This window comes from Misgurnus anguillicaudatus, chromosome 2, assembly GCF_027580225.2.
Source record: "Misgurnus anguillicaudatus chromosome 2, ASM2758022v2, whole genome shotgun sequence".
Taxonomy (NCBI): domain Eukaryota; kingdom Metazoa; phylum Chordata; class Actinopteri; order Cypriniformes; family Cobitidae; genus Misgurnus; species Misgurnus anguillicaudatus.
In genome coordinates this window covers 42872607-42889695 of record NC_073338.2, presented here as the reverse complement: position 1 = coordinate 42889695, position 17089 = coordinate 42872607, and the positions used below count along the sequence as shown (strand labels likewise).

Below are 17089 nucleotides of genomic sequence, written 5' to 3'. Positions count from 1 at the left end.
TAATCGGCAGTGGCGCCAGAAGAGAGGCACAAATGTAAAAATGCCTATGGAGGATGTTCAATGCCACAACTGCTCCGGTCTGGGACATATCCAGAGGAACTGCCCTTCCCCCCGTCGACCCAGACCACAAGGTTGGACAGTCAATAAAAACACAGCACCCGACACAGGTACAGTGGTGACCTGTACTATGAGCCAGGAAGACGACATGTGTGTTAAAATATTGGTACACGACGTAGAAGTGTGTGCGCTGCTTGACTCTGGCGCTCGGAGGAATGTGCTGCCCCTCCATGTCTTTAACTCTATTACCACAGAGACCAGAACCCCAATAGAGCCATCTGTCGCACAGGTCTTACAGGGTATTGGCCCCAGTGGTTTGGCAGTGCTGGGGGAAGTCAACCTACCAGTACATGTTGGCAGCAGTGTTTCTAATGTGAACTTTATTATTGCAGACACATCAGAGAACACCGAAGTTATCCTGGGGCACCCTTTCCTCCTTCAGACAAGTGCCCAACTGGACTATGGCCGCCGTGAGATAACCCTCTTCGGCGAAAAGGTGCCTCGTTTTAACCCAAACCATCAGTCCCGGGTGCATGTTGTCAGAGTAGCCCGCACAACAGTGTTGGAGTCTGGGTGTGAGTATGTAGTGCCTGGCACCACCCACCCGCGCCGCGCTACGAAGGGAGACCTGATGCTGAGCCCAACCAAGAGTTTCATTGAAAAGAACCATGTTCTTGTGGCTCACATCATCGTGCAGGCACAGCGATCGACCAATGTGCCCATCAGAGTCTTTAACCCTGGTGCCTTACCTGTCACTTTGAAGAGAGGCGCTGTGGCGGGGATTCTACAGCCAGCTATGGTGTTGGGGAAAGTGGAGCCCCAGCCACCCTTGGCCCCATTGGCCCTGGAACCTACTGACTTGGTCTGTGCCTCTTTACCTAGCCACCTGCAGGTCCTGTATAACGAGAGCTGTGGTGGCCTGTCCAAGGGCGACCAGGAGAGGTTGGCCTGCTTGCTACGGTCTTACAGTGATGTCTTTTCCACGGGGCCCACTGACCTTGGCCGGACAGGAATTGTGCAACATGATATCCTCACCACCCCTGGTCCGCCTGTGAAACAGCAACCGCGCAGGATGGCTAAAGACAAACAAACTGCAGCAGACCAGCAGGTGGAACAGAGCCTGGATACTGGTGTGGCCCAACCCAGCAACAGCAGCTGGGCTGCACCGATCGTTATGGTCAGAAAGAAGGATGAGACTTTGCGGCTATGTGTCGACTACAGGCCCCTAAACGAGAGAACCATAAAGGATGCTTATCCATTACCCCACATCCAGGACACTTTAGACACACTGTCCACTGCCAGGTACTTCAGTACACTGGATTTAACATCAGGGTACTGGCAGGTGGAGATGACGCCGAGAGCCCGGAAAGCTGCTGCTTTCTGCACCCGTAAGGGCCTGTTTGAATGGAACGTGATGCCTTTCGGGCTGTGCAACGCGCCGGCCACATTCCAGAGGCTCATGGACCGTGTTCTGGTGGGGCTGCAGTGGGAGACCTGTTTGGTCTACCTCGATGACATAATTGTCCTGGGGCGGGACGGAACTGAAATGTTAGAACGGCTGGGTCAAGTGTTCGACAGACTACGCGCAGCCAACCTAAAACTTAAACCGTCAAAGTGTGTCCTGTTTCGAGAGCAAGTGGCTTACCTGGGGCACATTGTCTCCGCCAAAGGTGTCGCCACCGACCCCCAAAAGATCCAAAAAGTGGCTGGGTGGCCCACACCCCAAAACATATCTGAAGTGCGTCAGTTTATCGGCCTGGCATCCTATTACCGACGTTTCGTTAAAGATTTTGCCTCCATTGCCAAGCCCCTCCACGAATTGACCAAAAAGTATGCTCGCTTTAACTGGACGGACAAATGCCAGGAGGCATTTGAGCAACTGAAAAGCCGTCTGACGTCAGCACCCGTGTTGGGTTATCCTCTCGACAGTGGCCAGTTGCTCCTTGACACGGATGCCAGTGACTGGGGAATTGGAGCAGTCCTCTCCCAATTGCAAGAAGGTGAGGCGAGAGTACTCGCTTATGGGAGCAGGAGATTGTCAGCCACTGAGCAAAACTATTGCACCACCAGACGAGAACTTCTGGCAGCTGTCGAATTCACCTCTCATTTCCGGCAGTACCTGCTAGGGAGATCATTTATCATACGGACTGACCCCAGCAGCCTGCGCTGGTTGACTCGGCTGAGGGAACCTGAGGGCCAACTCACTCGCTGGTTGGAAATACTGGCAGAGTATGACTTCCAAGTGATCCATCGCCCAGGGAGACACCACCAAAATGCAGATGCGCTCTCCAGAAGACCCTGCGGAATGTCCTGCCCATGTACAGTGCCAGAACCTAGTCTTCATAGTCAGCTTCAACATAAAGGAATTCAGTGCAACATGGCACAGAGTCCAGCTGCAGAGGATGCTGGAGAAACTCCTGCAGAGCAACCTCCAGTGGGGGTAGTGGACATTGCCAGTGACAATCAAGCTGGCTCTTTGTTCTGTCCAGGTGTCTACAGAGTGTGTGAGCCAGTCCCAACCAACCGGTTTGGTGGTTGGACTCGAGAGGAGTTAATCAAAGCCCAGGAAGCTGACCCAGATATAGCACCAGTAAAAAAATGGATGGACAAAGGGATGGGCAGGCCATCCTGGGCTGATATGGCATCCTACAGCCCTGCCACCAAAGCCTATTGGTCGCAGTGGAAAAGGCTCTACCAGAAAGACGGAGTTTTGTTAAGGAAGTTTTACTGCACGGATGGAAGGGTGTTCTATCCACAGATCCTGTTGCCTCAAGAGTATCGCATCTCGGTGACAGAACAATTGCATGATGGCCTAGTCGGTGGCCATTTTGGAGGAGACAGGACTCTTGCACGTCTCAAGACCCGATACTATTGGTACAATATGAAAGATGATGTCACTCTGTGGTGTCGTACTTGCACCAGCTGCGCTGTAAAAGCCCGCCCCAAGAAAACACCTCAAGCCGCCATGGGCACAGTGCGAGTTGGTGCCCCCTTTGAGCGGATCGCAGTTGATTTAATGGGACCATTAAACCAAACTGAACGGCACAATCGCTACATAATAGTGGTACAGGATTATTTTAGCAAATGGGTGGAAGCCTACCCTGTTCCCAACGAACAAGCAACGACAGTGGCTGAAAAGATTGTCTCCGAGTGGGTGTGTAGGTACGGAGCTCCACAGTGCCTACACAGCGACCAAGGTACAAATTTTGAGTCGGCTGTGTTTCAGGGAATGTGTGAGCTGCTGGGAATCGACAAGACAAGGACCACGCCGTTTCGCCCCCCAGTCAGATGGCCAAGTGGAGCGTTTCAATGCCACCCTGCAGAAAATCATAGCCACCACTGCAGAACGATGTCATTGGGACTGGGACATTATGACACCATATGCAGTCATGGCTTACCGTGCTACCAAACACAGCTCCACGGGACTGACACCTAATATGATGTTGTTCGGACGGGAAATTACAGAGCCAGTGGATCTTGTTGCTGGGCTGCCACCTGACCCAGACAACACTGCTACCCCCCAGCTTATGTTGTACAGCTCAGGAAACGACTCAAGCTATCTCACCAGTTGGCCCGGGAGGAGCTAAACGACAGTACAACAAAAATGTTTGCAGAGTCCAACACAAAGTCGGTGATGCAGTATGGCTCTTGATCAAAGGCACGAGGAGAGTACAGAATAAAGTGCGAAAGTTCCTGCCTTCATACGAGGGCCCATACTTCGTAGTTGGTGTACTGGATGATTTGGTCTATCGGATTAAAAGGGGCCCGAGGACGAAGATGAAAGTCGTTCATCATGACAAATTTAAAGCTTACCATTCCAGGACAACCCTCGACAATAGCTGGGTTTTTCATGAGGCTGAAACGTGGGCACCAGTGGAAGCACCACCCCCGTTGTCAGACCCCAGCTCTTCAGAAATCAATGTTAGCCCCCTCGACATTTGGGGCGAATCACTAGAGAAGGAGGACCCTGTGGTGGGTTACCTACCGGGTCTTTTCTCTGTACCACCATTATCAGCAGCTTCACTAAGCAGCGGCCAGCTCCCTTGTCAACCCGCTGAGCTTTCACTGGATGCGGTTGGGACCCAGCATGAGGCCAGGAGACAAGCTGTTTGCCCAGGTTTCAACTCCACTCCTCAGCAACGACCCCGGCGGGTCCGCAGAGCTCCTGACACGTTTGGTGATTGGATTGGTTATTAAGCAAATCTACCTGAGGTTGGGTGTAGGCGGATCGCTGCCCTCCTCAGAGGAAAAGAGTTCCAGTCAAAAAAAAAAAACTAAGAGTTCATGTGTTGTCAAAAGCAAAAGAGTTCCTGTAATGTCAAAAAAAAAAAATTTGTTTCAATATTGTATCATTACAAAAGTAACTTGTTTATGTTGAAGTTAACAATGTGAAGATGGTGTGGGCTTCGTATAATTGTTTACTACCAAGATTTGGTAATTTGGATGCTAATGGGCTACATGGTTTTGTTATAATAGTCTGGGTTTGTTACTGCTAAGAACTTAGTAACAGAATATTTTGCTTTCGTTTCGCACTTGAAATCACACTCCTGAGTAACTTTATGTTAACGTTGAGGATGTTTGGATTATGACTGTCTAATCAATATTTCCCTGTATACTGGTAATGATGCTGGAGATATGTTAAAGGGTTAATCATTCTCCAGAGTGGGGGTAGTGTTGCAATCTCTGCCTCCCTCTGTTGGCGTGTTGAATTAAGAAAACGCATCTGTGTGACGAAGTGCCCTTTTCGGGGCTCCGTAGAAAGGAAAAATACAAAATATAAACAGGATATAGTCGGTCTGAGTGTAATAATGATAATGCTGCAAGCTATGTTCCAGTTGCTAGCAAGCAAAGTGCCTATTCAGACTGTAAATGTGTACAACTGTGAGTAATAAAGCCCGAGTTCACTTCTGCAACCAACCGACGGATCAGTTTCACTTTGTTTTATTTTTGTTATACTCCGGCTCTGTTAGCCCGGATCTCTAGACGCAAGTTACCTGTCATGAGCCAAGTATTAGGAGCCTGAAAGCAAAAAGGTAACACTATTGAGAAACAGCCTCTCTCTCACTCACACACACACACACACACACACACACAAGTTTGCGTATACTATTTCATTTGAATAGACCCTTTTACTGTTTGTACACAATGATGACGTGGCAGCGTATGCGCACGCATTTGGGCAACAGAAGTATGGTAAGAATCAACAGTGAAGCAGCACAGACAAAGTTATTTTAAAAAAGTTGACACTATCAACATTTTCAACACAGCTACCAGATCTGTGTACTATAGAGTGGATAGAAGATGTTAGCAGATGGCCAAAAATAAAGTTGCCAGAAACATATATACTGTATAAACATATATTCTATTAGTGCAACCAAACGCAACAACCAGACATTTTTTATCTGGGAAACCGTTTTAATAAACTTTCTGAGTTGCTAACATGTTAGAACCAATGGGGAATAACACCACTTCTGTGCCAAAATGCGCGCGCAGGCTATTTGATCACGTGGGCTGTAAAAGGGTCTATATCCCGACATAGTCAATTATTCGTCATTTCATGTTTTAATGATAATTGTTTTCGTTCACCTGTTCATTTCTAATCATGAACTTACAAGACAAGCATTCAAGTTCAAATGTGTTTATTTGTGAAGAGAACAGATGAACAGAGATTGTGCATCACTTTACATATTTAACAAAACATGAAGCAGATTAAATAATTATTTTTTACAGTGACATACAGCTGAGGCGATAAAACACATGAACTTTGTGGTGAACAGGCAAATATGTATAAATCAAATCACAAAATACTATAGTGATTAAAATTGTGTAATAAACCCAGTTCATACACAGCAAACAGTTGTCTTAATCAAAGCATCAAAGTAAGTCTCTTTATTTCACAACGTAAATATTTAAAATGTAGACAAGGGCACAGGGGCGGAGTGGGACCACAAAATCTACCAGGAAATTTCATAGACCACCAGCCCTGTAAATAAGCAAATGCTGAAATCTAAAATTACAATAAAATGACTACACAAAAACATGAAATTGTAATAATATAAAGTGTAATAATTATTATTTTAAAGATCTTGAAGTCAACAACAGTTCCCTAGTTTCAGGTAAGCTAAAGCTTAATTTGGTTGCAAAGCAGTTGCTTATAGATGATTAATGTGACAAAATGTCAGTCATCGTGTGATAACGAAATATCACACACACAAATATCTGCACACAGTGTGTTTTAGTTTTAACACATCACACATTTGTTTTACTTAAATGGCACGCGAAACTGCACCACACACAGTGAACACACTTAAAGGGTGTAACTGCGTCCAATATCCCAACTCCCCTCCCACGCAAACCGCCAGACCTACAGCTAACAACTTATCAATACATAAGTACATAAATTAAAATCACTTCCCTCTCCTCGGGCCACCTAGACCCATCCATAAGGGGTGAAGAACACGGGCAGCAGCCAATGCAATTTGAATGGGCATGCATAGATAGAGGCGACGTCTAAAGTCCATTCGTAAAAGTTCAGCCATCCGTCAGTCACCACAAGATCTCCGTAACGAATCACACGGGCGGGCAGATAGTCCACACTCCAAAGCGATTACATAAGGTAGTGCACACATGTCAGCCCACACTCTTTCGAGGCAATGGTGATGCTAAGAATCAATTCCCCATCTGACTCCACTCTCTCATATTTTCAAAACTAACTAACTAACTAACTAACTAACTAACTAACTAACTATCTTCACCTCCGGAGGACCTATTGTCCCCGAGAGACAACAAACTTACCCCACAAGAAAATCACCACCTCGACACGCTCGCTCTCCTTTCTGCCTCCTTTAAAACCTTCGTCTTTCCGGTGTGTTCACAGGTGCATGCAATCAAAATAATCATGTGAACACAGAGTGACGACACTCTACACTACTCCCCCTCTAATTCAAAAGGAATCAGCTCTGACTGCAGTTCTAGAGGCTCTGCTAGACCATGTTGAAGTTGCCCATCCCCCTCCCTCAAGGGGTCAGATTGTCCCTCTGTATGGTGTTGTCTCTCCACTGCCACAGAGGACGACTGTTGTTGTAATGGTGGTTGTCCAGACTCAACGCCTCTCTGCCAGCTCTCTGAAACAAATTGAGAAACATATGGTTTTAGGCGATTATAATCATGGTTCTAAATTAAATTTTTGTATCACCAGCCAATGTGGCTGGTAACTTTCTAAAGTTACCAGCCATTTAGCAATTCCACTAGCCAAATTTTTTTCCGGTGAAAAATAGAAATTATGATTGCCACCTAGGGCTGTCAACGAATATTCTAAATTCGAATATATTCGAATAATAAAAAAAAACGAATTTCGAATATGAACATTAATATTCGAATAAATTTTTTTTTTTAAAGCCCGCGGTAGTAGAGGCATGGCTGTCTGCTTTGTGAGTGGGAGCACTAGTGTGCCTGGTTCAGGGACAGGTCACAGTAGTCACACTGTCTGTCACTGTTAAAAGTTAACGCGTCTTGCATGGAAGCTGGCAGAAAGTCGAACGCAGCAGAGAAAGCGATTTTAACCCCCAAAAATCTAAAAAGCTATGTCTGGAAGTACTTTGGATTTTGGTCGGTAGGAGGTAAAATTGTTGAGCCGCGAGATAAAGTTGTTAGCATACCATTCGACCACTAGCAACATGATGACACATCTCGAAAATGTGCACCCAAATGAGCATGGCATCTTGTACACACTGCATATTAATTCGTTTGTCACTTCAACTTTTAATGCTTAATCCTGTTCTGTACACACACAGTTCAGTAATTTACGGGACTGACAATCGCATTCTACAAACGCATTAACTCCCGCAAACTGCAGTGACAACCGTGTTTACAGAAACTTTGCATAGTGTGTAGCCTACATAACCGAACTGAACAACTAGTAGTTAATAGAGTGTTTAAACGTGCATCATGGACATGACAGGTCTCTCTTCTGAAGACATAAATTATTACAAGGGGGAAAAGTCTTCTGTATGAGCGGTACAGAGAATGACAGAGGCACAAGCGTTTGCTGCTCATTGTTGCCAGATCTTGCACTAAAAAAACAGCGAACAAGAAAAATCCAATAATAAACCAAAATAAATCCAAACGCTTTACCTCAAATATCAAAATATTGAGACTGGCACCTTCACATTTTAACAACACCAAAAACTTGATAAACGGTTAAGCGCTAAAATGGTATGTGAGTACAAAAATTACGAGGACCTGGCAACACTGCAAGAGCGCGCGCAGCCTCACAAATGCGTACAATACACAACGACACGACGGAGGTTTATTGCAAAACATAATGCTTTTAAATTATTTTCATCAAAGCTGTGAGTGATAAGCACGTGAGACGGCAGACCGTTGCTATGGTTATCTCCGTGTCAATCATCACATTTTCACATTTAAATGCGGTTGTCACTTCTGAAAGTTTGCAGTGTGTACGAGACCACAATGTGTGGAACTCCAGCTAAACAGTCACGTCTTAACACTTTGAATCGCCCGCCACAAGCTATTTGTCTGCAACACGACAAGAGGTCATAACGGAGAAATTAATTTCGTTCATTTGTAAGGACATGAGACCAATCAGTGTCGTGGATGGAGCAGGCTTCAGGGAGTTTTGTCAAGCAATGTAACCGAGGTACCATATCACTTTGATGTCTCTTGATTTACTTGTTTTGTGTATGTAATATACGTTGTCAAATATGTTAAAACTTAAATAGACTACCTATAGAAGTAGTTATGTCTCTTTATATTAATTTGCCCTGTTATTGACGTAATGCGTCGTTAAACGTCGTTAACGTCGTTGAAAAAATGGGCAACCAGATATTCGAATAGTTCGAATATTCGTGGGTTTTTTAGGGAGAATATTCGACCGTCATTTTTGAGCAATTTTGACAGCCCCATTGCCACCGAATGCATTTGATAATTTTATTAGCATTGTTGGTATGAAAAACACACATAAAGTGAGGCTTCTCCCAGCAAGGATTTTCTTCAATACGACCTGTCTTGGCAGTTTTAATTAACGTTAAGATCTGTAATGACTTCAGGCACTCTCATGGTCCTTTACTGCCTCAACTTTAAATGATTTGTTCCCACCACAAAATTTTTCGTTTCGTTTTTTCTTTCGCGTACATGCATATTTTCAACATACAATAATAGCAACGATTAATAACTTATTTTTACAAGAATATTTTTACAAATTCTTAAGGAACCAGTCATTTTATGATTGCTATATTACAATAGTCATAGTTACTGCTAACTGTTTATGTAGTGTCCTAGAGTAAAACATCAGTAAACTAAATATTAATTTCATATCTGAAAATACAGAACAGTATAACACATACATGCAACAATGCAATCCTTTAGACTTGACAGAGGTTTTCCTGAGATTTTTCGGTAACACTTTATTTTACAACCCGCAAAGTACTGCGTAATTACACCGAATTTACAGCGTACCTATTTGTAACAACAGGGTACCTCTACAGTACGTACTTGTAGGTATAAGGGAATAATATTTTAAGTTTGGGGTAATAAGGGGTAAGAATATGAAGAATTATAAATTATTTATACTCTAAGTATTTTATAACTACAGGGTACCTATTGTAATATTACGTGGTATGTATGACTTAGTCAAGTCTATGGGGAAATTATGTTTTATTTTTTTATGATTTTATTGTGAATTTTTCATATTGACTACTGAATGTTGTATACAGTCAATGTCTAGGAGCCACATCGGCAAATAAATATAACAGCACATCACTTTTATTTTAGTAGCCTATATTACTTGATTTTACAAAAGTCCAGCTGATTTAATGTGGTTATCTTTTTTTAAGGTAAGTACAATAAAAATAGCAACTTATTCCCTATTTACCAGGAAACTCTTACATTTGCGGACATATTTGAAGTGGTGCTTTGCAATTTTGACTCTGAAACTCTTTTATTTCAAATGACACAATAACACAATAATGACCACAAAGCCGCACGCTATTTGTTTATTTTTAATAGGTGTTATCATTCATTGGTGGAATAAAACTTTGTAACATGTGTAAACACAAGTATTTTAGCCAAATATAATGTATGCAATGGCAAACCAGAATGAAACAACAGAAGATATCAGCACCCGCTAAAGCAAACGACGACTACATGCGTAGGCTACTGCGCAGGTGTAGAGCGCGCGGCCGTCTGCAGGAGGTTTGCTGGAATGCGATCCTGAGGTGATATTTCTTTTAGAGGTTTTAAAAACTTTCTACCCTGTGGATTACGGCTGCGAGTGATGTGAGCAGGATCCGCATGCTGAATAAGGTAACTGGTTTTGTTAATACATGACTCACGCATTTCAAACAATGTTTTTTTCAAGACAGTTGCCAGCTAACTGTAGCAGCAGGTTAGCTAGCACATAAATTAGCCTAAAGTTAATAACTAGCTCAGAAAACTCAGTTTTTTTGTCTAGGCACGGCGAAGAAACATTTACTGAAAGCTTTCATTTATGTTTTTATATGTAATGCAGAACAGCATTTGTGAGACGACATCAACTCAACATCCGAGTGGACAAGAACACCAACAGAGGAAGCCAGCCGCAAAAACAACGAAAAATTGTCATGACTTTTTATTTGAAATAAAAGTTTTGTGTTAATAAAAATTAAGTGTTGGCTTAATTATAGTGTTTTAAAGCTGTTTTGAAAGAAGTTGCTTTAAAATAAAAATAACAATATTCTGTATGTTTATGGTATTTACCCTATAACATTTATAACAAGAGGTGAACAAAGCACCACTTTAGTTTACAGCCCGCAAATATGAGAGTTACCTGGTACATACAGAGAACAAGCGGGGAATAAGCCCCACTTTAATTTACAGCCCGCAAATATAAGAGTTACCTGGTAACTCATGTATACATATACAGATCAAAGAGGTACAAGTTGCTATTATTTTTATTGTGCTGTTATATATTATTTGCCGACGTGGCTTGTAGGCATCAACTGTAGGCTATACAATACACTTCATCAGATAAGTAGCAAATATGAAAAAAAAAACATATTACACATAGTTGTAAGTCATACATACCACGTAATATTACAATAGGTACCCTATTGAAATACTTAGAGAATAATTTTCCATATATTCTTACCCCCCTACCACCCCAAACCCAAAATACCGTTCCCTTACAACTACAAGCACGCACCGCAGAGGCACTCCGCTGCCACAAATAGGTACGCCGCAAACTCGGCTCAACTACGCGGTACTTTGCGGGTCGTAAAATAAAGTGTTACCGATTTTTCCTCTAATGTTTGAGACCTGACTGGGTGGAGATGTAATTTGTCTTACCTCCCTTAAACTCATCATCTCTCTTTCTGCTTCCCTTTCCCTGCTTTGCAAAAAACATTTCTGATGTCCACAGAAGCCAATAGTGATTGAGTCAAAATAAGATTCTAATTTAGAAATGTAGGACAGGTGGACAAGTTTTGTTTTTGGAGCTGGACCATAAAACAATAAAAAACACATTCTGTGTCTATTTTTGAGAGACCTGTTGTCTCTCTCCACAGGGGTCACGGATACCCAGGAACTGATCTGTATTTCACCCCCTCTCTCTTCTCCCTTAAGGTTTTGGTTACTGGAAATATACTAAACACATGTAACATTGGGTACATCATATGTTGTGATGCTACAAAGGTTTCATCTTCATGTTTGGTTTCGTTTTAGAGGTGATGGTGCGATGGTTAAAAAGGTCTAATTCCTATAATGCTAAGAGAAAGTATATCAAAGTTTAAAACTTAAGACATAATCTGTACTCCTGTGATGGGTGTCACCTCATGAGAAGATCTATATTACAGATGGTTAACAGTCCCATTTGGTGCTCCTTTAGGTCACGAGAACCGACCAACCAAATCCTGGTTTGAGATGTTATTATTCTTTGTCTCGTTCTGTGTATATAAGGTGGCTTGGCAAGAGACTCGGGGAAGCATTCTTTAGCAAGAATCTTCCCCACACTTTGGGTGTGTGTATTCAAACATAATGGAAGACATCTTTAACAAGAACCTTCCTAGACCACTTTGTGTGTCTTTAATTGCCAGGTATGATTTGAATTTTGTGAAACGTTCATTTTTCTATGCTGATCTTTTAGTGAATGTTTTGATGTATTTGTAATTGATTGATTTGAATAACCAAATTATTGATTTAAGTGTAACCTGCCTGGCAAAATAAATTGTTAATCTTTATTCATTTTAAAATGTGTCTAGTCTTTTCTTGTATTTTAAGTATTTAAGAGAAAGATACCGAAGGGGGCCTAGATTAGGAAAATTACCTCTATTGAAAATATGATGCGTATAATTGCCTCACTTTATAGGTTGGATGGAGAAATGCCTCAACCTAAACTATAGATGGATCCTCTTATTTTCAATGTGTTTTGGAGAAACCTCTGATTTTAATTTAAGTCAGAAGGAGAATGCCTCTACGCCCAGCTGTATGGAACTGCCTTAGCACCTTCAGGATTATAACTTATTCTCTATGTATATTTAAATAATTAAGAGAATGAAAACATAATAATGATAAATATAAATTATGATCAGCATCAGAATATTATTGATATTTTATAAATTGGAGTCAGATTATAATTTAAACACAGAGATCAAAGAAATTAATTTAATCCTGATATGGAATTATTCTTCTAGAAGCGCTGAGGAAGGAACGAACACGAGACCCCTTCGCCCACTCCACTTGTATCTGTCGTTGGGCTTGTGGGTGGTACCTTACAGAAACTTACTTTAGTTTCGTCATGTTTTCATAATCTAAATCAATCGCATGGCATTTTGCGTGGATGTGCGTCTGGACTTTTGAATGCGGTTGTGCGTGAATGAACGTCGCTTTACAAGCGTTAATTGGGTAACTGCATTGCATATAGATCTGTTTTTGCCGCTATTATCTTTGTAAAGGAATACACTAGTTAACTGCTAAAATTTTAACTTGAGATTTACACCGGGGCACAAAAGATTTAGACTGGGGCACGTGCCACCTTCCTTGTGTTTTGGTGGACGCGCTCCGTTAATTTCCATGGTACTACTGCCAGAGGGATAAATGACGAGAACAGAGCTTTATGTATCATGCATGCAATGCCACATGCATCACTGGCCAAACTGGCTAGTAAGTTTTTAATAACACCCGCCAAAATTAATTTACTGGTTTACTGGTTGTAGCTGATATCCCTAGCTTTATCAGGGATGTGATTTTTCCGTATAAATTATACGGATTATTTTCTGACCTTGGTGGGATGACTAGTCTAAAACACGTAAATCCGAAGAGTTTTATTTTGCGATGGTTGGGGGGGAATGTGTGCGTTGTTTGTAGACACGCTGTCGTCCAACATGTATCCCAGACATTAGGTTTGTTTGAGTTCATGCGGCGCCGCAAAAACTGACAGGCAGGTGACATCAAAGTACCACGAGAGAGATTTGAGAAATCATAAGGAAGTCTGCTTTCAAATCGCTCTCGCACTACTGTGATGTCATCTGCCTTTTCTGTGTTCTTCGTCATACACAACGTGCTTGTTGAGGATGCCCAAAGCGACTAGATTCGGGATGTATAGTCATCTGTCGAGTAGACAGAAAATGCTGTAAAACATGATCACTGTAGAATTCTGAGGCGTCAATGATATCAATTCTTAATTGCCAATTATCAATATCTCTCTCAGGACAAAGCTAAAAATCTTCAACTCCAATGTTAAATCCGTACTGTTGTACGGATCAGAAACATGGAAGAACAATACTATGTAGCGAATTAGCGGGAGGAGGGAAATAACGTTATTTGAAACACTATGAACCTCCGACCGAAACACTACGGGGATTCCCAAGGGAATCTTAGATTTTAGCTCAAAAGGGAATATTATGTATAATTAACTGTAATTAATTATACAAGTTTATCAGGTTTTACCTGGGGTAGCAGAATTAATAATAACAATTAATTAATATGTTCGTCCACCGAAGACATATATCCATAATCATATATTAATGTCTAAGAAATGTTAATTTCATGGCCTTTAAAATTAACCTTCTCACTGATATACAGTGCTACTCGCAGCGTGTAGCTGGATCAAAAGGCAGAAATAGTGACTTTACTTTCATGAGCATTGAACACAGAAACAAATCAATTGTGAAAATGCAAACCGGTTTATTAACTATAAAATGAAGTACACATAACGACTAGCTAAACATACACACATACAATAACATAAAACATAGATGAGAAAGAAAAGATTGAAAAAGCTAGAGAGAGAGAGTAAAAGATTGGCAAAGCACTATTGCTTAACATCTGCACAAACCATCGGATAATCTATAAGGGTCGCCTTAATTTTCATAAGGGGTAAAGCTTGAACATCAGCGAGTAAAACGAGTTTATACTTGCGTTTGGCTCTTTGTGATGCGGTGCGAAGTTTCTTATGCTCGCGGTGCGAGCAAGGAGAGAGAGAGAGAGAGAATCCAGGTGTGTTCGTTTAAGATGGAAGTCCGTTAAGTTGTTTCGTAGGGCGGATTGGTCCGCGGGGTTTTCCGAACTCTAGCGCAAAGCCAGGAAAGACTGTCCCGAAGAGACAGGACAGGGCTCAGAGAAAAGATGATGAATCTGAGGGACTCTGGGTGAGTCTCAGCGAGTTTCCAAACTGCGCTGGCGGGTTACCTGAGTAACCGGGCGACTGGGCGTTCATGAGTGAACTAAGCCACTGACTGAGATACTGTGCGATTGAGCGAACTGAGCGAATGAGCAATTGAGCAATGATGGCTTGGGCGATAGGCCGTTTTGACCTTTCACGCGCCCAGCCCATCTTAGGTGAATGACCAATGTGCGAAGTGTTCGATCGCGTGGGGAAACAAGCCTTTGATCTTTCAGACATCACATTTGCATACTTGCATAATGATAAAAGTTTGTTTCCATAACTCTTCAAATCGATATTAAATGACATTGATGTGGCTTATGGTAATATGATACATAGAAATGATTGGGAAATAAAGAGTAGATTAATTTGATACTAGACAAGACATGGGTTTAAGATCACGTTGAATAATAATTTCATACCTAAGATATGAACCATGCTACAGTGAACAAAATCTAACTTAAGTGTTAACACACAGTTACATCACACATACATGATCATGCAGTAAAGGGATATAACATATATATACATTTAAACAGCTCATTGTGATTTTTAAACGTGGTTTCATCAGAGACATATAGTCGTGCCCCCCCTGCTGTGTCTCTGGCGACTGTCATTCGATTGGGTGTCAGGTTTCTTTGGTGGGATTCCTTTGAACCTCCTTTGAAGACTGCATTTGTTTTAATTGTTGCCAATTTTACACCCCTGATAGGTGGTAGATATTTGGTTGATTGTGTTATCAGGACACAGGGTTATCTAAAGTCACAATTTTAGGGCTGTTTACGATCCAGACAACAAATGGCCTCAATCTGACTCCGAGCCATCTTTTACAACTACCATCATTAGTAAGCTGCAGACATTCATGAACCACTGCCTAAGATGTATCCTTGGGATCTTCTGGCCAAACACAATAAACAACATCAAGCTTTGGGAACTCACCAACCAGGAACCAATAGAAATACAGATAAAAAGAAGAAAGTGGATCTGGATTGTGCATACAATGAGAAGAAACAAAATAGCAATAACCAATCAGGCACTGACATGGAACCCACAAGGCAAACGAGGAAGAGGTCGTCCCAAGAACACCTGGAGGAGAAGCACAGAGCAAGAGATTAAGAAGGAGGGGCTGACGTGGCAACTGCTTGAAAAGATGGCCCAAGACAGGCGGGGATGGAGGCGATTAATCAATGGCCTATGTTTCGAAGGGAATGTAAAGGCTTAAAGAAAAAGAAGAAGAATGATATCAATTAAAACAACATTTATACATATACTGACATTGCAAAGTGACCGGAAAGGATTTTATTGGAATGGATTGGAACCAACCTGTACTGCTCTCACGTTCCCTCTTTAGCCACCCCCCCAACTTGCTTGGGTTCCTTACTTGCAATTGCATTCAGGCCATGTTGCTTACCAGCCCTATGAACAATCCTATACTGAAAGCTTGATAGCTGTTCTAACCAACGAGCCAGCTGTCCTTCCACTCCTTGAAAATTATGAAGCAACCGCAAGGAACTGTGGTCTGTACGTAATGCAAACTCCGCCCCAAAAGATAATGTTTAAACTGTTTTGTAAAAGTTACCATATTCAACAATTCCTTTTTGGTGGCTACATATTTACGTTCTTGTTTTGTCAAGGACCGGCCTGCATAAGCCACCACACGCTCCGTCCCTCCCTCCACCTGGAATAATACAGCACCAATCCCAACATCTAAAGCATCGGTTTCAAGAATAAATGGTTTCAGGGGATCAGGGTATGCTAAAACTGGGGCTGATATCAACCATGACTTAAGGGTTAAAAAGGCTCTCTGACAATCCTCTCCCCAGTGGAACTTCCTGCCCTTTTCTGTCAGTTGGTGCAAAGGCCGAGCAATCTCAGGAAACCCCTTAATAAAGCGGCGGTAGTAGGAGGCCAGCCCCAGAAAACTTTGTACCTCTGTTTGGTTCCTTGGGACCGGCCATCCCCGTACCGCCTCAACCTTAGAAGGGTCGGCCTTAACGCCCTCAGCCGAAATATTGTGCCCTACAGTCGTGCTCAAAATTATTCATAACCTTTGTAAAAGTGACCAAAGGAATGGTCTCTGGTCTTTTGTCAGGTGTTCTCCAAACTCATCAGGCATTATAGGTGAAGACTTAGAGCTGTTCTTTTGGGGAAAGAAGGTTGCAATTTGCAAACAGATGACATTTAAAGGGGTTCCACTTTTAAATTGGCCTCATACAAATTCTTAAAAACTTGCCCCAGGCGCTCTAAATGTTTCTGAAATGTTTTCCCAAAAACTATTATATCATCAAGGTATAACAAACATGTGGTCCACTGGTCCAAGGTCTGCCAAAATCAAATCCATCAACCTTTGAAAGGTAGAAGGAGTGTCTGTTCTGT

At 42.2% G+C, this 17089-nt stretch overlaps 1 protein-coding gene across 7 annotated transcripts in view; it reads right to left on the bottom strand.

Annotated features, from left to right (window-relative positions):
* Positions 1-5679: 5679 nt before the first annotated feature.
* Positions 5680-17089, bottom strand: part of LOC129442973 (NACHT, LRR and PYD domains-containing protein 1 homolog) — a 69756-nt gene continuing 58346 nt past the window's right edge. For all 7 annotated transcript variants that reach the window (XM_073855835.1, XM_073855844.1, XM_073855847.1 and 4 more), the window contains one exon: positions 5680-7181. In XM_073855835.1, the coding sequence (XP_073711936.1) occupies positions 6985-7181 (197 nt within the window). In that variant the 3' untranslated portion in view covers positions 5680-6984. The remainder of the gene's footprint in view (positions 7182-17089) is intronic.